This window comes from Falco peregrinus, chromosome 6 (assembly GCF_023634155.1).
Source record: "Falco peregrinus isolate bFalPer1 chromosome 6, bFalPer1.pri, whole genome shotgun sequence".
NCBI classification, from domain to species: domain Eukaryota; kingdom Metazoa; phylum Chordata; class Aves; order Falconiformes; family Falconidae; genus Falco; species Falco peregrinus.
This window is the reverse complement of record NC_073726.1, coordinates 78278043-78302374: the sequence shown is the minus strand read 5'-3', so window position 1 is coordinate 78302374 and position 24332 is coordinate 78278043. Positions and strand designations below refer to the sequence as shown.

The 24332-nt window shown below is 38.6% G+C and overlaps 1 protein-coding gene and 1 long non-coding RNA gene across 7 annotated transcripts in view; one reads left to right on the top strand and one right to left on the bottom strand.

Moving 5' to 3' along the window:
- The window catches only part of SHISAL1 (shisa like 1), an 86785-nt gene that overhangs the window by 51109 nt on the left and 11344 nt on the right, over nucleotides 1–24332 (top strand). For 2 of the 5 annotated variants that reach the window (XR_008747848.1, XM_027789449.2), the window contains exon 4: nucleotides 6287–6610. Coding sequence is in view for 3 of the 5 variants with exons in the window: in XM_027789449.2 (XP_027645250.1) it covers nucleotides 6287–6610 (324 nt within the window). In the remaining 2 variants the exon portion in view is untranslated. Of the gene's footprint in view, nucleotides 1–6286; nucleotides 6611–8149; nucleotides 8180–9929; nucleotides 10122–24332 lie in introns of those variants that run through there. The other 3 variants (XR_008747847.1, XM_055808574.1, XM_027789448.2) reach the window with 3 other exon arrangements.
- LOC114012709 (uncharacterized) lies at nucleotides 10009–22730 on the bottom strand. Of its 2 annotated transcripts, XR_008747850.1 has the most exons (6): nucleotides 21062–22730; nucleotides 19978–20190; nucleotides 18467–19859; nucleotides 16034–16084; nucleotides 13054–13179; nucleotides 10025–10145 (listed from the first exon to the last, which is right to left on the bottom strand). It is a non-coding gene; the product is annotated as an uncharacterized LOC114012709 (long non-coding RNA). The 2 variants fall into 2 exon arrangements; XR_008747849.1 differs by lacking the exon at nucleotides 13054–13179 and having other exon boundaries at nucleotides 10009–10145; nucleotides 21062–22727.

Genomic DNA, 24332 nt, shown 5'->3' with positions numbered 1-24332 from the left:
AAGACTCAGTACTGAAGGGCTGTGCATGCAGTTGCAGACAATGCCAAAAACTGCTTCACATTCTAGAGTGATGAAAAGAGAGTCTCAAGAATGGACTAGTGTGGCTATTGCCCCCACACTTTCCCAGTTCTTTGTCTTGCAGACAGCAAATTTGCTTTATTTCTTCCTTGCTTTTCTGTAAACCCTGCACTGTAAACACTGCTGAGCAACCAAGTCTGCCTAACAGGCAGCTTCATCACAGAGTTTGGGATGTTACTGGCCGATTGTAGTTCAGCCAAGTAGAAAACCAGTATTTCAGGCTTTTTCCAGTATCTTAGTAGCTCCTCTGTGTAATCATGGGCAGAGCTTACTAAGGGAAGGCCCTTCTGTTTTTCACCAACAGCCTGAAATGGACAGGTAAATCAGCCACTTTCCAAAGCAGACATGCACAGAACAGGTACAGTCTGATTGCACAGTATGCCCTTGGATGTAGAACATTCCTCTGCCTCCTGCATTCTCTGTTTTCATGCCCACTCACATCTCGACATGTGCACAGACATGCACACACACCCACAGAAATATAGAGCTGTTCGTATTATAGAGCTGTTGTGTGTGAGCAGTTCCTCAATGGGAAAAAGGTAATTTGGTATTCTTATGAACTACAGTATTTAATGAAAATACATACAGCATAGTGTAAGTATTACATTAGTTTTCATTTAGTAATCTTTAAAAGAAAAAAGTCACCTCGTTCAGCTGTGAAGGAGAAAGAGCTCTCTGTAGTCTTTGTTAGTAAGAGTCATGGTTGAGAACGATCTGCAGACTATTTACCATGTATGTCTTCAGTACAGACTTTTCTGTGGACATTAGCTATGTGGGGGTTTGTGTGTTGGGTTTTTTTTTTTTTTTCCCTTCTTTTTTAAATCTTTTGCAGTGGTATGTGAAATCATGCTAAATGAAATAAAAAGCTCCTGGAGGTGTAGCTTAGAGAAGTGCAATAGTGAAACTGGTATTGCCTTTTTGTAACTTCCGGAAACATCACTTCTGGTAAATCAGTTAGGGCCAGGAAAACAGACATTTCTATGTAAAGCTCCACCAATGCAGTAAGACAGAGGGAGAGAGATCTCCTCACCCTGAACTCAACTTCCTGATAATTATAGAATGCTGTGGAGGAGCAGAAAGAAATAAAGCCTAGATGCATACAATAAAAAAAAAAATTATAAAAAGCATCTTACTTAATACACTCTGACTTTATTTACCATATATGATGATTAACTTTATTTAGATTCTAATACAGCCTGGGTTCACTTTACAGTAACGAAGTCAGCTCTTTGTTTAGATCTAATTTCACACACCACTGAAAAAAATTCTGATGAAACCTATCATACTGTGACTGGGGAGATTCATATGGGATGTGGGAATAGCAACGAACTGAAAAAAAGGATTATAGTTTTCAGGGAAGAGTGATTCAATATTATTTTTTTTGTTTATTTCAATGTTATTATTTGGTTTATTTTTCCCCTTAGCCATTCTTGCGATCATCAAAACACATTTCTTGTTTTATAATACAGTTGAGGGAAAAAATTAATGAAGTAACTTGAGACTTCTTTGTCATGGCATAGCTAAAAACACACATTTGTCCTCTACAGTAACACAATGTAACTATAGCCAGGTTTGTTTACCTTTTTCCATTATGATAACAAAGTATTTTTGTGGTTTTATAAGTGCAGAATACTGGGCTACTCTATCTTTGTGCTCATGCAGATTAATCAGTCTATAATATTTTTGAATGTGAACAATTCATTTAGTATTAAATACAGAAATACCAATGATGTCTAACAGACAAGAAAAGTTCTGTCATCCAAAGTATTTTTCCATAAAGCTTTGTCTAATAAGTTGTTTAACTATTCTTAAAAATAGTATTCATTTGAATCTAGTATTCATACTCTCTTAGAAATAGAAAATACATTTTCTATTATACATGTTGTGGTGGATTATCAGCAGTATACTATGCTAGGGGTCCTTAATCTGATACTGGAACAGTTTATGGCAGTCTGTAATGCATCCATGGTTTTCCTTCTCTCTTAGTCCAGTTTCTCAGGGTTGAATGGCTTTTGCATGACACACTACAATATCGCACCAAAAGCAACATGAAGATAGAATAACACTACCTTTTTCCATGTACCACGTCCCCTGCAGAGCTGGCATTTGCTTAAATATCTCCCAGAAAGTAATCTTTATAAGAAACAAAATAATAATAATATAAATCAATTCCCCTACCAACTACTGCAAAAAGACGTAATTTAGCTAGGAAGAGCTCTCGTAGGTACTACAGCAACAGATTCTACAGGAAAACACAGGATTGGGTGAAGAACTTGAGATAATAGTGAAAACAAAAAAGGGGAGGGAAAAATCACATTCGAAGTGTACATGCAAAAAACTGCACAGATTTCCTCGCTGTTAGAAGTACCAAGGCATTTGCTAGGATGTAAGCTTGCATTTCCTTGGGGCAACGCTTAAAAAGTGTTACTACTGCAAGTAACAGCCCCGTTTAAAGGAAAATAGGGAAAGAAACAGTTTCCGTGGCCATCTGCCCACATTTAAAGTCTGCAGCTGTAGAATTCTGCTCACAATTGTTTTGATTTGTTGGGTTTTTTAAGCCTGAATTCCCAAATGAGTTATTTTCTGTTCATGTGCTGCACATAAAACCCAACAAACTCTTCTAAAAAAAAATATAGCCTGGTGCTAACATGCTTGTCATCTGTCTCAAAAAGTTAATGAATTAGGTGGAAGTTATCACATGGGTAAGAATAATAATAAAAGAAGTTGTATTTTCATTTGTGTATAGGGATGTTAGAGAAATCTAAGCAGGATTCTGTAGATGGAATAGGATAAGATGGATGGTAAAAGTATTTTTTGTTCTCAGAGAGCCCAATCCAAGACTCCCATGAAGTCAGAGCAAATAATTCCAGTTATACAAATGGGCTCTGTATCAAGGCTATACCATATATACATCATATTTCCATAAAAGACCAAATATCTTAAAATAATGAGCTACTTAGCTTTTCAATATGTCCATGAATTACCCTGTTTCACAGACAAGCTAAAAGGAAATTGTCTTATAACTGTTACTCCAGATTTGGCTTCTGTCTCTGTCTGCCAGCAGCAGCAGGGGACTGGGCAACGTAGCTTTAGAAGCTATTTTCAGTGTTATATTGCTAAACCTGGTGCTGAACCTAAACAGAAACCTCCAAAATGACTGATCGGGAGAGGCAGGAGCACTAGCAGGGCAGGGCAAGCTTTCCAGCTGGGGAAGGGGAGAGGAAATACAACCATACCAAAACAACTTCTTGTATTTGATTGTCCCTGTGAAGGAGCAAAGCTCCATAATGTGAATCTCAGTAAATTTGGAACCTGTTCACACTTTATTTTTAATCGAAACAAAACTTCTACACAAAAGGGAAGGAACATCAGATTGCAAGGTGAAACTTTTTACAATAAAATAATTCAGTTCAATAAAATGAGAGCAAGTCCTAGGAGTTTTTTGATTCCCAGTTGTTTTCTGTGTCACTGGCCTTACTGTTACTCAGTGTAAGCAAGATTAAGATACCTGCTTAATTTTTAGGCAAGTTTTAATTTTTACTATAATTAGTAGACATCAGCAAAATTAATATTTTCTACCATCTTAATAGTTTAAGAAAACATCAAAGTATGGCATTTCCTTCTGTGTACAAAACATACTACTTGGTAATTTTGAATGTCATTTTTCACAAGGCCCTTTTGATAGTGCTATTGTCCTACTGTCTGTTAATTAAAATAAAGCAGCCTTTCATTTTTGTACTTATGAGAAACATGCTGTTTAGAAGGTGCAGATAGAGAACTTGCATATGGCACAATTAATAAATTGTTGCTTTAAACCGTAACACTCAAAATAGCTCTAATTTTTGCTAACTGAAATTTTGATGGGTGAAACTAAATACCTAAAATACAAACAAATTCTTTTGAGTTAAATATAAGAAATGTTCCTGCCTCTCATATTGTTGCCAAAACAAAAATAACGTTTTCTAATATTTCCATTTTTAGTGTGGGTCAAATACAACTCACCTATTTGTGAAATACAACTCATATTTGTAAAATTGATCCTATAAGCATAAGTAATGAAGAAGAACAGGATTTGTTACAGTGGATTTCTTCCTGACTTCTCCAGCCTGAACTTCATTTTATTTATATTAGCAGGAAATAGAAGAGTTTATCCCAATAGGAATAAGTCCACTGAAAGTCAAGTAGCACTGCTGAGAAGCCTGGATTAACCAGATCCTGTTACACTTTCAAGTGCCTGGACTGCAAAGATTTTAGTGCATTGCAAAGGTCTACCCACTGTTGCGTGAAGTTAGGCATGCATGTGTAAGTCTTTAGTGGAGGTGAAGACTCTTGAGTTAAGGGTTTTCAGAAGCACACTGTATTCTGTCTGCTTCCGATCCTCCTGGAAATTTACTGATTGATATTTTTTTTTTTTTTTTTTTTTTAATCTTAGACTTGCATAATCCTAAAGTTACACAGGAAGGGACCCATTCACAGCTCTGATCTTCTTCCTGTTGCTTACAGTTATTTGCTGTGGAACTTCATTTAATCTAAGCATGTTATGTCTGCATAGTGGAAAAGCCATTCCTTGGAGAGGAGAATCAGTCTCACTAAGTACTGACGGGCAGCAACACAGAAATTAAAATTCTGATTTCTTACCAGATTTCTTGTTTCAAATCCTGATTTTAAAGTATAAAATGAAAGAGTCATACCAAAGTTTAAATGGAAGCACAAGTTCAAAGCAGAGACTTGAAATGTTTTAGATCCAAAAAGGCTTGGGACATGTTTTTTGAAATGTCAAAATACTTTTCTGGCTCACATCTATAATATGTCTTCTCAGCCTTTTTTCTTCTCACAGCACTTCTGTTTTGTTCAATGTTCTGGTAAAATACAGTTCCCTCAAAGTTTCTCTGAAAGAGACCATAGTTGAGTGTGTGTTCAATTTTATCCATATAAGTTCAGGTTCATGTGGGGGTGGGTTGCCCACCTATTTGATATAATTTTTCTCCAAGAAAGTCTTCCTAATGACGTTTTTTACTAGTATCCCCTCTGCTTGCTGTTGTTTTTATAGTCTCTGGTGTGCATACTTCCACATTAGCTCATAGGTCTAGATTAGCTTTCTTCATTGTATACCTTAACAATCTTATTCTTAACTCTTTCTTTTCCTCTCTGTTCTGGCCTCATCCTACCTACTGGCGCAGTTTCCAATCCAAACTACATTCACACCTGGCAATCATTTTTATTTTAATAATACCGCATCCCCAGTAGAGCTTTAGCATTTCTTCCCCTTTTTGATCTCCAGATTCTTGACCCCTTATACCTTTTCCTCTTTTCCCCCTCACCTTTCTTTTAATATCTTTAGTCACCTGTCATGGTTTTACAGCTCTTTGCACCATCAGCAGCTGATAATTTTTTTGGCCTTTACATATATATACATGTTACAACTACACCAACATATACAAACAAATGTAGTATATATTTTCCTTCCTGTGGAATGCATTGATCTTGTCAATGTTTTTCCCTTCTAAATTTATTACCAGTGAACTAAGGGATCTTTAGCAGTTGCTTTTGAAAGCCTATACTTCTAGTAGTATCTCCTGTATCCAGCAGTAATTAATTCTTAAATTCAGAGCAAATTCAAGCACATTAAACACCTTTTAAGACAAGTGGTTTATAATGCATGTCAGCAGTGAATGTTTTCAATGGCATAATAATAATAATAATATAGTTTCAATAGAAGCAAAAATCTGTGTTTCAATAGACACTCCTCAGTCTCAATTATTACAGTGTATTTTCATATGGTTAACGGTCACTGTCATAAATGCCCTGTCACTTTCCATAGGGTGGCTGTCTGGGAGTAAGAATTTGCAGAATAAAACGCACAACCCATCAGCCATGTGCGTATTGGTGGTCTCACTTAAAACATTGAAGCTAACTGTACACCAGATTTCTGTGCTGATACAAATACACAGATGAGAGAGAGAGAAATTAAAATGCGTATAAGACACGGGGCCTTCATTTTTAAAACCTCCCATGTCATGCATATAGCAGTATTTAAACTGAAATAATAAATAATTTTTAGGGATACATGCTTTAGAACAAGATTTTTGTTTATCTCTCTATATATTATATTTATATAATTAATGAAACAAACAGCTTTGATAAACTAATGTGATGACCATTACTGATATAGGAGATAACTTTTGGGTTCCCTTTTTATCTTTCACAGCAACTACAGTGCACTGTTAGGAGTGTGGATCTATGGCTTTTTTGTGGTGATCTTGCTGATACTGGACCTTTTATATTACTCTTCAATGAACTATGATATTTGCAAATTTTACCTGGCACGGTGGGGAATCCAGGGAAAGTGGATGACACAGGGACAGAGCCGCTGGATTAACCCTGCTCAGGATCCAAGCCAAGTCCAGGCGCAGCCTCAGCCAGAGACACAGCCTCAAACTCAGCCACAGCCTCAAACATCACAGACAGTACATACTTTAAAAGGAGATGCTTTAAGTCCATCCCTGATGTCTTTTCAGGGTACATCTGCCTGGTAAGTAAGTTAAGTCATATTGTGATATATTTTTTGACTCTTGTTTTGTAGTGCAAAAAATCGCCTGTATTTGGAAGTGGCTGCAAATTCAGGCAGAACAGCACCATTTTGAGCACATAATTCTTTATATCATGAACTGTCTTACAGAATTACTGCTTAGGGGTGATTTCTTACTCTGGTATATACTAAGTCGTGTTTTAATACTGCGCTCAGAGAAACAGGTGTTGCCATTTTTCAGTTCTAAATAGTTTTGCTACTCTGTTGTACAAGTAAACTACAAATCTTTTTTGACATCAACCATTATAAAATTAATTTTAATCTGGTGTAAAAGACTAATTACTATGTGCATCTATCTGTTGGTCTGGGTTTAAAAGACTATAAATGACAACACTGAAATAACTTCAGTGCGAGATGTCAGAAATCCATACTATTTATGGCATGAGACACAGAAACAGGATAAAAACCAGGTTAGTTTTTTTATATGTATAGCCAAAAAAGCATAGCTTGATCTCATTTGACAGAGTGATGCAAGTAGGGTACTGTAAAGTTAAATGCTACAAAACCAAAAGAAAGCCCCCCAGTAAACCCAGACCAAATGGGAGACAGATATTTCAGGAGCAGGCAGAACACACAAACAAAGGATGAGAGCTGAATAAAACGATGCTCTGAATAAGGTGTCAAGAAAGGCAGGGACTTTTTTCTCAGCAAGAAAACATAAAGATTCGGAAAGTGGGACGAGAAGGGACAGGGTCACCATTGTGTTTTGGGAGTGTTCTAGAAGGCTGAGTGTTGAGTTCTGGCAAAATAAAGTGATCCAATAATGAGTAGGGTGAAAAAGGTGACACCAGTTCCTGAAGCTGTAGAGCATATAAAGCCACAACATTGACCTTGGTCTGAAATTTTGGGTAGCACTGTGTCGCAGGTGGGATGATGGTGGCAGTAGTCCTTTTATTTCATAACTTGCCCTTTAATTTTAAGTGTGAATCCAGAGCAAATATGGTTGAAGATTTTTCATAATAGAAAAGGTAGTGATAGTGTTACCCAAGGACATAGGGATCAGGGAAAGAGGACATTGGTACTAGATGTATCCGCTGCAGGTCAGACGTAAGGACCATTCTAGCAGGCCTTGCCCAAGCAGAAGAGTCTAGCAGTGCTGCTTAAGATAAGAGACTTGTTCGTGCTTTAGTTGTAAGCACTCTTCTTTCCACCACTTCTTCTCTTTTTTTGTTTCTTCTAATCCCTTCATCGTTTTTGCACATTGATTTCCCAATCTTGTCAGAATTTCCATACAGGTTAAGACCAACAATTGTAGTACAACAGTTATATTCTAGTGTAGTACATGTGTGTATATATAAAAAAAACATAATGACGACTACGTGGAAAAAAAAAAACCAACCATGAAAAAAGTAAGAGCCTGGTTATACCACTTGGAAATTCTCCATACTATTACAAATTAAATGAAACTATTCAAAAATTCTTGAAGGATTCTTCGTCATTTTCCATTTCTTACCTTGTTCTGTTTCTTTGCTTTTTTTGAAGCAAAAAACGGGGAATGTATGTTAGGATCAGGTGAGCCATATCCCAAATGCTCCTTTTTCTGTGTTTGCAGGAGATGAGCATTGATAAAGTCACTCCAGTAACCCTCACCCCTTCCCTGGTGAACCGTCTGTCTGTGCTCCCCTCAGTTCCCATAAAATTGTTTCTTTTTTCCCTAATCCTTTCATTGTTCAATGGAAGAAATAGGTAGATGTTTCCTTAGCAAAACCATATTTATCCATTGTATTTCAGCATGTAGAACGCTACAAGAGATGCCATATTTTCAGACTTATAACCTGCAACTTTTGAAACTCCCAGCTCCTTAACTAAGTGCATAAATAGTCCGAGTTGGATACATAAAAAATACCAAGAAAAAGGTAGTAGACACTGGTGATCACAGGCAAGGTGTTTAGCATGCGAAGGAGGTTTTTGAGGAAACAGCTCCCTCAGAAAATGACAGGCTTGTGTACTACAGCAATTGTTAAGACAGTGGGGAGTAAGGGGAGGTTGCCTGGCTCTTTATTTCTCCATTAGATAATCTGCAGGTTATATACATGAAACTATGGTAATTTTGCCATATAGAAATCAAGCTTAGTTTCAGAGTCCGGTTCTGCTGCAGTCTATATTTGATGAACAACCTCAGTACTGTCTTCTCAAAATGTGCTATCAGTGAAGAAGTGCAGTGGAGTTACTGAATTTATATTTTCCATTGCTGGTTTTAAAATTGCCTAATCTATTAATATCTTTCTGTATTTTATACCTCAATTTCCATTATTCTAGATGATGACACCAACCTCTTAGATGCTTTGGTAACAGCAAGTTTCCAGTCTATGAAATCAAGTTTTCAGTTTGTGTTGGCATTTGTAATGTGACCTAAGCTTATCCTAGCTTTTCCCTCCCTAGAGAAAGTACGCGTTTCTCTTTAGCACCCCACAAACACCCTTATATATGTATAGGTGGTATACCATGAGAACAGTTCCTGTTTACAGGGGAGCCTTTTGAAAATACAAAATAGATCTTTTTAATCCTGTCAGATATTCATGTATCCCAGGGCATAAAAACTTAAATACTGTTAAGAAAAAATTTCCAAAACAGTTTGCAAGTTTTCATGAGAACAGATAGTGTTGAAGTTGTTAGCTTCCTGTACTGCATTTATCCTAATACAGTTTAAAAGCATGCCCATTCTAGAACACACTATATGATGATAATAGGAGAGTGATTCTTGCATGTCAAGAACCCCAGCAATACCAAAGACTTCAGGTATCCTTATTGCAGAGAATTGACAGTGTAAGAAACTATTCCAAGAAAGATGGCAGAGTTAACCTATAGTTTCTAAAGCAGTTTGGGATCTTCCTCAATTAAAAAAAAAAAAAATAGCGTAAGTGCTTTTTATTTTATCTCCTTTCTTGTTGTACTTCAAATGCTGTGAATTGGCAATGAAACCAATGACCGAAACAGGTATGTCAGAGAGAAAAATCAAGCAAGTCCTAAGTACAGTGGGTAGAAACATCTTCAAGATGTTTAAACATTTTGTTGTAGCAGATCACTTTATTATTTACTTGAGACAGAGAGGACAATGTATAGCCATAATATTATTATAACTGCAGAAGTCTGGAATCCATTATACATGCTGCTGGCTTCTCTGCAGAGAGCTTGCGGTGTTGTGCAAGGGCAGGAAGGAAAATCATTAATCTCAGAAACATGGAGCCCAATTTAGAACAACATTGCTTCATCCTGTAGTGTATGGATTTTGCGGCCCAACTAATGTTGATTTCTTCTTTAGTATGGAAACCATCTGAGGGCTGTCCAAAGGCCTGTGTGGCCTGAAGGTCCTGGTGGATCTACCTTCCGCAACCCAAACACCGTCACAGACTGCGAGTGAATGAGCTTAAATGGTCGTGGCTTGCCTCACGGTGGTTCCTCCAGGTCATGGCTGAGGTGCATGAGCTGGACCCTTCCACGCTCACTGGTTCATGTAAGAATCTGCAGTCTGGTTAGCCTGAGCAAGATTTTAACAACTGGAGATCAAACAGCAACAAGCAGCAGGCAAATCATTGTTACTTCTACTCAACAAAGTACAAGCCAGGGAGGTGATAAAATGAAATACTGTAAGTTGAGGAATCAAAAACCTGACTACTGAAAAATATTGTCTCACAACCATGGGAATACTGTTAATTAATAATCACTAAAAAAGGTCAGACTAGCAAGGAAGATCACATAAGAGGAAGAGTGGGCCGGGAGAGCCTGGCAGGGTTTCTCCAAATTCTCCGTGGCTGTGCTGTGTTCCAGATGTGAGATGGGAACAGATGAACGTGATCTCTGCCTTGGTCTGGTGATGTTAAACTCCTCCCCACCTCCATCAAGGATGCAAATCACAGGGATTACTGTCCTGAAGTCTTAACTTTTGCCTCTCTATTCCCTGCCTTTCTGCACAACAGCAACAGAGGCAATGTCAGCTCTGTATGTGATCTTATATGTTATGCTACATGACTCACAGTTTCGGAAACCTGCTGGTTGTCCAGAATCAGGAACAGTATCAGCCCAGCAGGGTAAGCCCATGCTTATTTCCTTTGTGCAGTTGGAATGGGATAAACAAAGACAAGTCTATTTTACTTCCCCTCATTAGATGTTGCAATCTGCTTTTGCTGTGAATTCCTCCGAGTCACGTTGTCTTTCAGACAAGAGGTAGAATAGTTTTTAGCCTGCTGCTATTCGCCTGCTACTTGACAACTCATATAAAGCCTATAAAAATATTGGTAGGGTTTAGAAGCCAGCAGGTAACTGACTATGCCCATAGCAACTGTGCAAAAAGCAGAGGGAATAAATACTTTGCTATTGGCTAAAAAGGTTATGTGAAATTCCCTTTGATACCAAATTTTGAATCAGGGTACAGACTATCACTAGAGTGAAATGTCCATATGCAGTAGGTCCTCTGCATCAGTCATTTCTAAGAGTTGCACGTGTGGCCTTGCCTGTGACACCTAGCTTCGGACATTGGCGCTGAAGTGGGTCACCTGGCAGTGTGAACACAGTCTGCCAAAAACATGAGGTGCTAGGGTGGTTGGGAGGGTTTTATGCAGTCTGCTCTTGATTACAAGATATTTATAGTAACAAAGTGAACAAAATCTGCCTCCTTTTACTTTAGGTAAAGTGTTTTGAAAATAAGAAAGACCTCAAATTTACATTTGCAAAATCGCTACATTAAAGAGGAATATGATGGTACTATTTTAAAGATGCAAAATTTTGCATCAAAGGGCAAAGCATAGTTTTTGTTTACAGCTTCCACCTAGATTTTTATATTATACTCTGACTAAATATGGCAAACCAGAACACCTATAGGTTTTTTTTAAAGATGGAAAGAAATAAAATTGGATACTCATATAATGCTTTTATGAAAGAACTGCCTGGGAATTAAAATCATCCAGAGAATTCTGGTAACAGATGTTAGGTATGTCAGGCAGCATCTACCATTATATGTGTGCCTCCATTCCCTTCAAAATATATTGGGTTAGAATAACAATATTGTTGAATATATTTTCTTCTAAATATTCTTGTCTATTTGCTAGGAACTGCATCACCGTAAAAACAGAAATTGCTTAAAAACAAAAGCACAGCTAAGGAAATCACTTTCTGCTCCTAGAAGAGCCAGATGCTAAAACTTGTTTTGCGCTGCACGTCCCTTCACCCACCTGGCATCCTGTTAGATATCAGGGCAGGAGACTTAACAGCACTAATAGGCAGTGGGCTTGCAACCAAACATCTCAAAATCTGCAGTGCTCCAAGTCTTACTTGCCTCAGTACTATATTTATGCAAATAAAGGGGGAGATGTAATTTTGATTTTTATCATTTGCATTTAAATAATTTATGATACGTAAGTTACTGAGTACTTGCTTTCTTCCTTATATTTAGGAATGCACTATTAGCATGTGAAGTTAAGCCAATATGCAAGGTTTCCACCTCAGTCTGACTATAGGCAATCTTTGTGTATATTGAGAGACACTGCATCTTTTGTCAATACATATGTAATACATATTGTTCATTTCATGCCACTTTCTCCTTTTCTGTTTGCTCTGTAAATTATAGACCTCATATTACAACATTTATTTCTCTACATCCTTGTTAACTGCAGATTCATTGGATATGGGCTGATTGATATTCCTTATTTTAGCTGTTTCTCAGCCTTTCCATCAAATAGGGACTGTCACATTCATCAGCTTCAGGAAAGGCTTTCTTTTAAATGGACTGCAGTGATTTAACTTAAATGTGGCAATGAAGTGGCAGAAAATAGCAATTCATACAAAAGCGAGTAGTTAAAAGGTTATCTGAAGACTATTGACAAATTAACTCTGCACACTGAGAAATGAAAGCTAGTAAAAATACTGGAAACCAGTTCTCAACATGTTCCATGTTGAAATTTTCTCATATATTTTGAGTAGAATTTTTTGTGGCAAGATTGTTGCCTCATCTACATTGTAACAAATCTGAAATAACACTACTGAAGTAGCAGATAGTAGCGTAAAAATCATGTTGAATCAGAAGACTCCAATTAAGCCTACAGTTGTGCTACATAATGTCACAACACTATAGCATCACACACAGGATGAGCGTGATATCTCAAGTTTTACCAACCAATTCCATCTTCTCTGTTACAATAGAAACCACTTAATTTTAAAATACTCTGCAGTTTTTCAGTAGTTACAAAACTCCTACCCCTTACAGCCTTTCAGGTGCCAGGTGCTCAATAGTAATTGTAATACCACATGTACATTTTCCATATTCTATATATGCGCTGAAAAATAAAATAGCAAGGTTATTCTAAAGCTCCTCACTCAGATTCTGAGGTATCACACAGAAACTTTAAATCAGCCCCAGCCACTTTGCAAGTACAGCCGAGCTTCATACCCACCTGCATTCATGCAGTCTGGCTATTTCTCTCAATAGCATGTCAAAGGGGTCCAGGCTGCCTGATTTCACTTTCACATTTGCATTTAGAAAGGTAAGTCAGGTGCTCACAATCACTCCTGAGTTAGATCTGTAAATACAGATGTAACTGAAAATCAGCCTAGTTGTCTCTGACATGCTTTTAAGAGTACCTGCATCTAAGGTAGCAAAGGCATGAAGCAGTGACTAGCTCCCATACTTCGTACTGAATTATGCAGTCTCAGCTGTATTAAGCTTTAACTGGTATGGATGAAAAGTCTTGTTACATTGATAAAATTCAACTAATTGCTTTTAGTTTTCCAGAGACTAAATAAGCCGGATGGACAAGCAAATGACAGGGAGAATAAACAGAATCAGCCAAAGATATTGCAAGTGGTAGAAGAAATAGAAGGGGAGGTGTTAAGGAGTGAGAGTTTATGATCTAAACAGGCAAGCCTTCCTGTGTTTCTGCAAAGTTGCAACAGGATTTTTAAGTAGGAGATTTAGCGTAACTCAGAGTTCTGTACTGAAAGAAAGCACTTTTTTAAAAATAAAGGAGAGAAAAAAGGAAAGAAAATGATGGTCAGAATAGTAGGCTATGCCCCAGAGAACTATTGAAACCATCTGCAGAACAACTATCTATGTACACTTGATACTTTTAACAGAAGTGAGAATGACAGGGGAAAAAAAAATAATTCTCTGAAGTAAAATCCCATTGTTTTCAGTGTCTTGGAAAATCAGCTCCCAACAAGTATTTTAGATGGCAAGAAACAGATAAGTCCCTAACTCAAGGAGGAACAAGCAGGTAGTAAAGCTGAAAATCATGTACAGACTTATTTATTATTCTCAGAATTATTATTAAATAAAAAGCCATATGCAATAAATAATCCTTTTATGGGGTTGCAGGAGATCTTTTAGAGTATGCTAAAATTTCTACAAAAAACAATGACATACTATGGAATACCAGACAGGAATGAAATCATCAAAAGCGCGTGTGATAATGCTGAACGCATGACCATAAACAGTAACAATGTCAGACAGTTATTTCCAGTGACATCTGAGGTCAAGGATCTACCACATCATTACTTCCATTGTCACTGTTTGCTGATGAGATCATGACAAAGAAAACCACAGGAAGCAATTAGGCATTTCATCAGAAAAGTGATAAAACATGTTTGTATGACCTTAGTTTTATAATGATGTTTTACTGCATAGTTCAAGAAAAGGCCAGCAATTAGGCACAGTCAGTTTGTTCATCATTAGGAAGATATCACATATATGGCTGTTTAACTCTCAAAAGCAAAATAGATCAAAAAGCATTGAAATGTGAGAAACATTAGAGTCATTTTACTGTTCATTAATTTATGAGAGGATGCTGATGTCAATCAGCAAACAATTTTCAAGCACTTAAAAGGTTTTGAAGAAGTTACATGATCAACACAGTCATAGATACATATACATGAATATCTACAACCAGAACTGTGGAGAAAACCTATTCACTGCAGAAAAAACATGCCTCTGAATAGACTTAAATCCACTGTAAAAAATTTCTTGGAAATGCTAAAGAGACAAAACCAGTTTAAGACATTAAATGTCAGCAATATGACAAATGTCACCGGAACACAATTAAAAATGTTGCTAATGTTAGTCCCATGTCAGATGATAACATGATCTCGAAACAGAGCAAGTGAGACACATTAAACATCAGAGAAATGAGTTTAATCGGCACAACACTGTGTAACCTCCACAGAGCAGCATCAAAGGAATAAATGGAGGAAACTGGGTGCCCATCATAACATGCAGGAGGGTAAAAATAACTGTAAAAAGTGGTTCTATGTGAAATAAGCTACCTCACTTTGCTTCCTGATAGGGTAAACGAATCCTGGTGTTTGTATGTATTGGTAACCTTTACTTAGGCTCCAAAGAATCTCAGAAGTGGAACAATTGTGGAGACATAACCATTTACAGTAAGTCTTAAAAGTATTTGATGTGTTTGCACAGCAGATCACCTGGTGGAACAATGGCTGTTGTGCTCAAATCTAAAAGGGGACAAGGTCCAGCTACGATTTTTGTTTCTGAAGGATTGGTGCTCTAGTACATGGTTGAGTAGTTTATGCACAAAGGAACCTTCCTGTTACAGGAATTGTGTGTATTAATTAGCTAATCATATTGCTGAGCTGAATTCTGTATTAGGGCAGTTCCTTGCCATCATTAGAATGTTCCGTCTCTGAGAGCTGACACATGCTACACAGGCTGCCTTCTTTCTGTTGAAAATCATTACTATCATGTAGCAGCCTGTGGAAAAGTAATTGCAGTGAGCTTCATCAAAGATTACAGTAAATTAATTAAACAGTCATTAACTATATTCTGCGTAGATTAGTGATACAGATTTTAATCAGTCACGCAGACGAGGGAGTCAAGCTATTTTCTATTGCATTCCCAACTTCTCATCTCTGAAAAGTGATGAGTCACAGGGAGCTGGTAAACTCAGCACTTTTCATCCTTCTTATTCCAACAGCTGATCTCCGGCAGTTTCATCTAGAAAGTTCTAAAGAAACTGTGATTGGAAAGCAAGCTCGAGTTCACTCTTTCCTATCACCAAAAACCTCCCAAAATTCTCTTATGCCACTGAAATTAACAACTGAAATCAACTAAGCACCTGCTTAATTTCCATTTAAAGAAAATTACATGAGGAGCTGGGAGTTTACTTTTTTTTTTTGACTATTCGATGAAGCCTCTCAGAGGTCACAATAAAAATAGTGTCCAAATAAAAAAAAAAAACACTATGCATGAACAACTAAAAGAAGACAAAAATATGGATGCATGCTTGTGATGTGTTAAAAATACAACCTAATAGTGATGCTATTGGAAAAAAAGATAATCTTGGTTCAGCATTTCCCTACTATTGCTCAGGTTCACTCTTACTGTCTTTTCCCTGAGAATACATAAAGCAAAAGTAAACTTACCTGAAGCAGTCCGACAACCATACTTTTAGAAAGTCCACAAGATGATGCTGGCTGTAAGGGACAGGTTTTGAAGGAGTTAGAGACAAATGAGACAACAAAAAAGAACTTGTTAAGCATTAGGGTAGTGACATGAGTAATACACACCGCTTTAAGTCTTCCAGTGTTTGTTACATTAATAAATATCACTTGTGAGGGCAATCTCTTGCTCATTTTTTTTTTTTTTCATTTATTCTATTTAGATTAGTGCAAACATGGTCTACAATGTTTAAAAAACAGAGTTAGTAAAAATTAGCTGGGGGATTGGCTGGCATTTCCCTATCTTTCTTAAAGGCAGTTCTCAGGACCACTGGGTATAGCTGGAGTTAGCACTGCTCCTATAGAAGTAAATGAGTACTTAATAGGTTGTGGTATATTTATCCACACAGCACTTAGGTGAGCTAGTCAAGTTTTGTTACTTCCATTTGACAGATGAGGCAGATAAGCTTATCTGGTTACTGAGGGCCACACCGAAAGTATTTGACAATTCTTCCATTATTGTAACTTCTGTAAAATTGTGTAGATTTTGTAATACTGTGAGAACAAGAAATTGCCCTCTGCCCCCTGTTTGACATTGCGGTTTCCAGAGGACTCTGGGAATTCTGGGATTCCAAGCAGTAATCCTGGGACTGTGGAGGCATGTTGAAGTCTGCAGGTTTGGGCTGTGACAGTTTGAGGTTCAACCTGATCTAGAGACGAACATATGCAAACACTGAGTCTTCTAGTTGGGTTTTGTACCTTATGTGACATTTTATGAGGAGACCATGCAGATGCACATGAGTAGATTTGCTCACACAGTGCAGCATGTAATCTAGGGCTTTGGCAAGGTTCTAGTAGACTGTCTAAGAGATGATGAAGAGGTAATTAAAGGATCCACAGACTTTTGGCACAGCACCTAGTTTCTACATACTCTCCCATAGTTCCATAAAAATTTGCCAATGCATTACAAAGATGAAATATGCAACAGGCTATAATATAGCTCTTAAAGACTGATTATACCATGCTTTGCTTTGATGTCTAAAACTTAGCTCACCTACCTGGACAACAGAGTTCGTGCTTCACAACACGAAGATTGCACATTTTATGTAGTAGGAACACAGACATAAGGCTCAGGTAATGGCACAACTTACTTTCTACTGTTCTGTTGCAGGCATTGCTGATACAGAGTATCTTGGAACCATTTGAAATAATACAATGGGTAATTATGCACCATCAGATTCCTGTAGAGTATGACGGCTAAGCAAGCTAACGAAATTCTTGAGTATATGAAAAGGAGAAGTAGGGAGCTGCTATCTCACTAGCAGTGGTGGGACTGTTTCTCTACATCACCATCACTAGGGCCTGTAGCAGAAAAAATCGCAATGGCAGATGGGAAAGCATTCAGAAAGAGCTGTGGAGCTTATCTGACTTTTGGAAAAGTCTGTCAAACTGCAAGAAGTTTAAGAAGCTCAAAGGTGAAAGAACATTATAAGACAGTTTGATTCCAGTCTGTAAATTCCTCATGGCAAGGAGATTTCAAATAATAGAAGACTGTAGCAAACAGACAGAAAAAGATCCAATACCTGGAATATCAATTTATACAAATCCTGACTGGCAATGAAGAGCAGGATTAACCTCAGTCAATTTAGCCATCCAGTCGAGCATCTGTTATTTAGTTATTTAGGCATCCTCATTAGTGCACTGAGAGGAATTTCCAGGGGTCTATTCATCCCACCTCTCTTAGGATGGATTGAATCACTTGGAAGCTTCTTTTCATTGATTTTTTGACATTATGCTGGAAGATGAGCTTATACAAGTCACTAACATCTAACTAGCTGTAGTCTGACATTGGGATTCATCTCACCTAAGTGTGCATTTCTTTTCAAAGTTGGCAATTCACCAAAGAAATGTTTTGAGATGCAGCAAAATACCTGTTACTTGTGATTTTAGAACTGGCAAGGGGCCTTGTGGAATATAAGCAAGTCACTGGATGGGAAGCCAGGTCTGCACAGGAGGCCAAACTGAGGACCCAAAGGAGAATGGCTCTTTAAAATCTGATTTATCTGGGGAATGTGTGAGGCTGTGTTCCCAGAAGACTGACACCAACATCCATTTTTACAGAAACATAGAACCATTTAGGTTGGAAAAAGCCCATAAGATCATTTGAGTCCAACTGCAAACAACACTGTCAAGTCCACCACTAAACCATGTCCCTGAGTGCCACATCTACACGTCTTTTAAATACTTCCAGGGATGGTGACTCAACCACTTCCCTAGGCAGCCTGTTCCAATGTCTGACACCCCATTCAGTGAAGAAATTTTTCCTAATACCCAATCTAAACCTCCTCTGGTACAACTTGAGGCCACTTGCCTTCGTCCTATCACTTGTTACTTGGGATATAAGGGACTGACACCCACCTTGCTACAACCTCCTTTCAGGTAGTTGTAGAGAGCAATAAGGTCTCCCCTGAGTCTCCTTTTCTCCAGATTAAACAGCCCCTGTTCACTCAGCCGCTCCTCATAGGACTTTTTCTCCAGACCCTTCACCAACTTCACTGCCCATCTCTGGACACGCTCCAGCATCTCAGTGTCTTGCAGCGAGGGACCCAGAACTGAACACAGGATTTGAGGTGCAGCCTCACCAGTGCCCAGTACAGGGGGGAGATCACTCCCCTTTTCCTGCTGGCCATGCTGTTCCAGATACAAGCCAGGATGCTGTTTGGCCTTCTTGGCCACCTGGGCACACAGCTAGCTCATGTTCAGCTGGCTGTTGGTGGGCACCCCCAGGTTCTTTTCTGCCAGACAGCTTTGCAGCCACTCATCCCCAAGCCTGTAGCAGTGTTGCACGGGGTTGTTATGACCGAAGCATTCCATTTTCCTAGCATCACATTCTCATCAGATTTACAGAGCAGTCAGAAAACACAGGCCAACAGCTGCACATCAAAAATCACACAATGCTTTGTCCAATTGTTTCATCTTCTACCATTAGGGAACACAGGGGACAAACGTGGCCTTCTTCCTCCCCACCTCTTCCCAGAAATGCCTGGTTATGCAGCTGGTGCATAATAGCTGCTGATGCCAGCGGGACTGTGCGGTGACTGCATAATCACACCAAAGAATGGAAATCTCCGGGCAAAGGCTCATCTCGGAACCACCAGACAAATCTTCGTCTCTCACATTCTGTGGGCACAGAAAGCCAGTGGTGGTAGCGGAGCTGAAGAGGTGAAGATCATTTTTGTGTGTAAGTGACTGGCTTCCAGTTCTTTGTTTGGATGCTGTAAGATTATAGTGGTCAGAAGAACATTGACACAGCACAGCAGGTTTCTCTGTTACAGTGCAGTGCATGTGATAGCTGTTGAATTATTCATCCTGAATTACTACAGTCTTTCTGCCTCTCATCTAATATTAAGGTGCACACCTGAAAACCGCAGTCATCACTGGGCAACTGCAAGAAGCCTAAATGTCTGTCATGAAAAAATGAGTATACAATAGATCCACAACACAAAACGTGCACACACATCCAAACAAGTGAGTAAATAATGATGAATAACATAGAAGAAACAGAGAATAACCCACCAGCTGGCAGTCATAACTGTTCAAAAATTTCCATGCTTCATAAATTATCATTCAAACCAAGCCATACCAAGTAGAATACCTCAGCCCAATGACACAAAGCAAGCACTGTTTTTCTTTCTCTGCGACTCAAGAATGCTGCTCAGCAGGGGTCATACACTGTCATTGATCCATGCACAAAGATCCTGTTGCAGCCAAATGATGCTTTACGCCCTGGCAGACCAATATCTAGATGCAGCTGTGAGACAGTTTAAAAATAATAAACCAGTCAGAATTCTGCCCCTGGCATCAAAACATGTTTCTTTGTAAAGCTGGCAATACAGTTCAGGTAACTTCAAAAGAGAAACTTTTCTTACCTCTTGGGTTCTGCTAAAATTGTCCAGGGTCCTTGGCCTCTTTTCTTTCCACATCTCAACACACCTCAGCTTCTCCTATGGCTTTTTACATGGGAAAGGCAGAGACGTTAGGAGGAAGAGAGATTTCTGCATAAAATTGTCTTTATAACATGTCTTCCAGGATGCGGTGCTGTTTCCATTGATGGCATTGCAGGTGTTACCCTCTGCTCCTAACTGACAATAAACAAAGTTAAAAATTATTTGTTGCTTGGATGGTTATGTGCAAAGAAACATTCCCTGGATCTACAACAGGAAGCCAAACAGTAGCCAGATTAATTTGCAAGAGCTTTACTCCTGTTTTTTTAATTGTTGATAATTTTCTTAATGTTAAAAAGCGGTTCCATGATCTTTTTTGAGGTGTCTGCAGAAATTTATTTTTTTAAAAATATAGTTTTAGATTTTATACTGCTAGAAAAGCCACACAAGTGCAGCTGAGGGGGAAAAAAAGCCATGCACAGAAAGAACAGTTACAGGAAACACAATGACTGTTTCATCCTACATTGAAATCTGGCTCTTGTAGCAATTACATATTTTTTCTTAAGCTCTGACTCAGAAGTCTAGTGCTCTTAATACTAAAAAGTGAAAGTAGAAAATGAGGCTCTTTGGTAAAAGAAATAACGACTTCAAGCACTACATTTTTTTTCCATATGCCATTAGGATGGATTTTATTTCCAGAAATGAAATAATTTCCTGTATTGTATGAAGGTAAATAAAAAAGCTGATTTAACTGGAAGTAAATATACAGCTCTGGGCTAAACCACAGGTTTGGGGATCAAATTCAAGTGCAGAAACAGATTCCTCCCTCTTAAATAGACCATTCTGCAGCTGGAGCAGGTTCAGCCTCTGGCGAGGCTAAGGGAAGCAGCACACGCATCTTGTTGCACCTCTTCTAGAGGAAGCAGCAGTTATGGAAGTTTTTTAATGCACAGGAGAGAAAAATGGGAACAGGAGAAAGAGCTGGGAGTAACTTCTTAACTCAAACAAAATGCAGAGGCTAGGTGGGGACTGAGGAGCAATTCTGGTGTCCAGAGGGGTCACCGCTTACCTTGCTGCCGGGCGGCTGTTGGATATGAGCACAGGAACTGGCCACCTTCCTCTTCAGGGCCACTGCTCTGCCCCCTCTGCCCCTGTAGCACCCACCATGATACCAGAGGGACGAAGACCGTGGAGTATTTCATAGTGTTTTTAGGAATTGTGGGTGATCCAGCTGGGATCCAGTTCAAGCACTATTTTAATCTGATCTCCTTTGGAAACCAGCTTGCCTCCTTCTTTCAAATGGAATCTAGAAAAATTTCTTCTCCTGTTTCTAACATAAATCCCCTGAAATTTTGGTGGCTTTCAGTTTTATTGATTTCCATGGGCCTTCAAAAAAGTCAGCCCATTGAAGCTCTGCAAATGGTACCAAAACACCCAAATCTAATTTTTGTGTAGCCCCTTTCCCCCTTTTCAGCATGTTTCAACAGTCAATTTCCATTTTTTTTATCAGCCAGTTTTTTATCCTTTATTGGACTTGAGGACATGCTAGGCAGCAATTTTAATAGATTGAATCTTGCTGGTGCCAGGGTGGCAAAGAGCACTAGGACAAAAAGAGATAATAAAAGGAGCCGGATATTGACTGATGTAGGTTGGCCTACTTTCGTTTAGCTCAGTAGTTCATTCTTGAACTTTACAAAGAAATGAAGCTACAGTTATATATAAGATGTGTAATGATAATGCACTGGTTTTATGATTATTTATCTGTGGGCCAGATAAATAATACACATATACGCATCTATACATAAACATGTGTGTGTGCACTTATATCACTATAATAATACTTGCACAGTTCCTTACATATGGCCACTTTTCTCTTTCACTTACTACCTTTTCTGTACAGCTCAGTTAAAGTCAAGGTACAAACCACATGCACCATGCTGTATAATGAAGCTGTGTTTAACCTCAGCTATAAGTTGCAAAGACCTGTTACACTTAGAATTGATCGTGCACATGAGTGCACATACTGGACACTGAGCATAGCTTGCATAAACATCCTTTTAAATTACGTCCTTAATTTTTAAATAAATGATACCACTGTATGGCAAAGATATTATGACCAAAAAAGTTACTAGACTTAATAAAAGAATATGCTCTGGAACTGCTTTTCTTTCTGAATGAGGCTCTACTGTTATACTGAAGTTTTGCTGGTTTTGTTTTTAAAATATCCCTAGTAAAGTTTTCGGGTGCATTAGGAGATCGCTTAAGCAGGGAATAGCAGTGTCATAGCCAGCTACATCAAAAATCACATGGCAAGTTTTACTGCTTGCTTTTCAAACGTGGCTTTCAAACTGTAGTGGTTCTGTTAAATTCAAATTGTCAGCCAGCATGAAAGGAGGCCTTTTTCTCATATCACGTACCTGAATTTTACATAGAAGGGCACACTGTTGTAAAGCCTCTTGTACTTTTCATTGTGCTGCCTTGGATCTTGGATGTATGCGTTGACACTGCTATGTAAGAGCTCAGCAAATGTGAAGAATACTTGAGGATCGTAGGTATGTCAAAGCCACTTCGTGGGGACAGATTTTGAAAGCCCATCAGCTTTTGGGAAGTTGGGATGAGCTGAAATCAGAGACATTCAGATAATTCAATTCAGTCCTTACCATTGATGTAGAAATATTCAAAGGTTCACAGATTTTATTTTAAAAGCTTTTAAAGCAGTACCAAGAGATTTCACTGTGCAAAAAAAAAAAAAAAATAGTATCAAGCCCTACTCCAGAGTGCCCATCTATTACCCTGTCCACAGGAGCATGCAGCATCTCTTGAGGTGCTACAGTCACAAGCCTCAGGGCTTTCCTGCCCTCAGCCCATGGAAGTTTGGGGGTGGGGGTGGTGGGGTGGGGGAGAGAATAATCTTTGGGACTGCACATGCACGTGTAGGTAAGCAGCTGCTTTTCTTTCCAGAGGTAGATAGCTGTACTTGAGGAAATACTTGCTTTTTCCATCAAAATCTTTTAGTGTGTTGTAGGTCCTAAACACACAAATTAAATCTGGTCATGAGTAAACATGAGGAAGGAAGGTTTCTAACCAGAACGTGGAGACTACAGAACAACTTCCACTTAGTGGTGCTAGATTGTAAATACCACAAAGCTGGATAGAAGATTGTGTATTTGCATGTGGCCGTATGAGACTGAACATGATGGTAACACAAATCCATCCTATCCTTACACATTTTTACAGTGCAGCTTTCAGGGGCAGTGGGGACTACTCATTTTCTAAGTCAGGCATGGGACTTTGAGGCACCTGCACCTGAACTGGTTAGCAGTTATTTTGGAGCCAGTAAAGACAAAGGGAGTCACAGCAGCATCACTCACCCAGCTTGACGCCTGTCCCAGGAGGAGAGTAAATCTGCACAGGTTCTTGTTGCTCTCTGTTAACATAAAGGAGCCCGAGGTGACTCTCTGGAAATGAAGGCATCTAATAATTTTGATGGCTAAAGTTAGGTGAGATGAAACCTACTTAAAGTATCTATGCCCTTAAATTAAACATAGCAATAATCTCCTTTCCAAAGAAACATGCCTGCCCCAGACCTTAAAGAGGCAGGGGTAAAATATACTATCTTGCCTTTAGCAATAGTTCCTCTTGGCTTCTCTGTGCCAAAATATCTCAAGTCATCTTCCTGTATGACAGGAATGCAATTAAAGCTATTTGCTTAGCTGAAAATATGTGAAAATGTGCACTGTCTTAAGAACAAGAAGTCTAGAGTTCATTACATTGATACCCCTATTCAGTTTGGCATTGAGATTCCTTGAGGTCATGAAAAAAAATCCAGGCAGCTCAAACTGCATACGTAACAAAACCAAGTTGGGGTTTTTTTGTGAATCATGCAAATTAATTTGCCTTCAGGTGTATTACATGTTTAATGGTTGCCACACATTATCCTGCAGGAAAATTTGGGAACAATCAGCCAGATGAGTTTCATCTGCTTCAGACACCCTGCTGGTGACTCGAGGGTTTCATAGATGTCTGGCAAATTAGCAAGTCCAGCTCACTTTCAGTTTTACTTGTAAGTGGCCATCCACACTTTTAAGATGCTTTGGAAGGCCCAGGCCCAGGGTGTTGTGAGTGTTTTTTTGAAATAGCCTTAGGAGGAGGAAGAAAACTTTTCAGGTTACTAAAAGTCAGGCTGCAATGCTTCAGTGAGGGAAGATACATGCAGCTTTTCAGTGATCATCTTTCAATTTATGTTCTCAAACCGTCATCTGTTCCTCTATTCAACACTCATAAATCAGAACTTCAAATGCTTCATATTTCCTTTTTAAAAAAAACCCTCAGAAATTCTC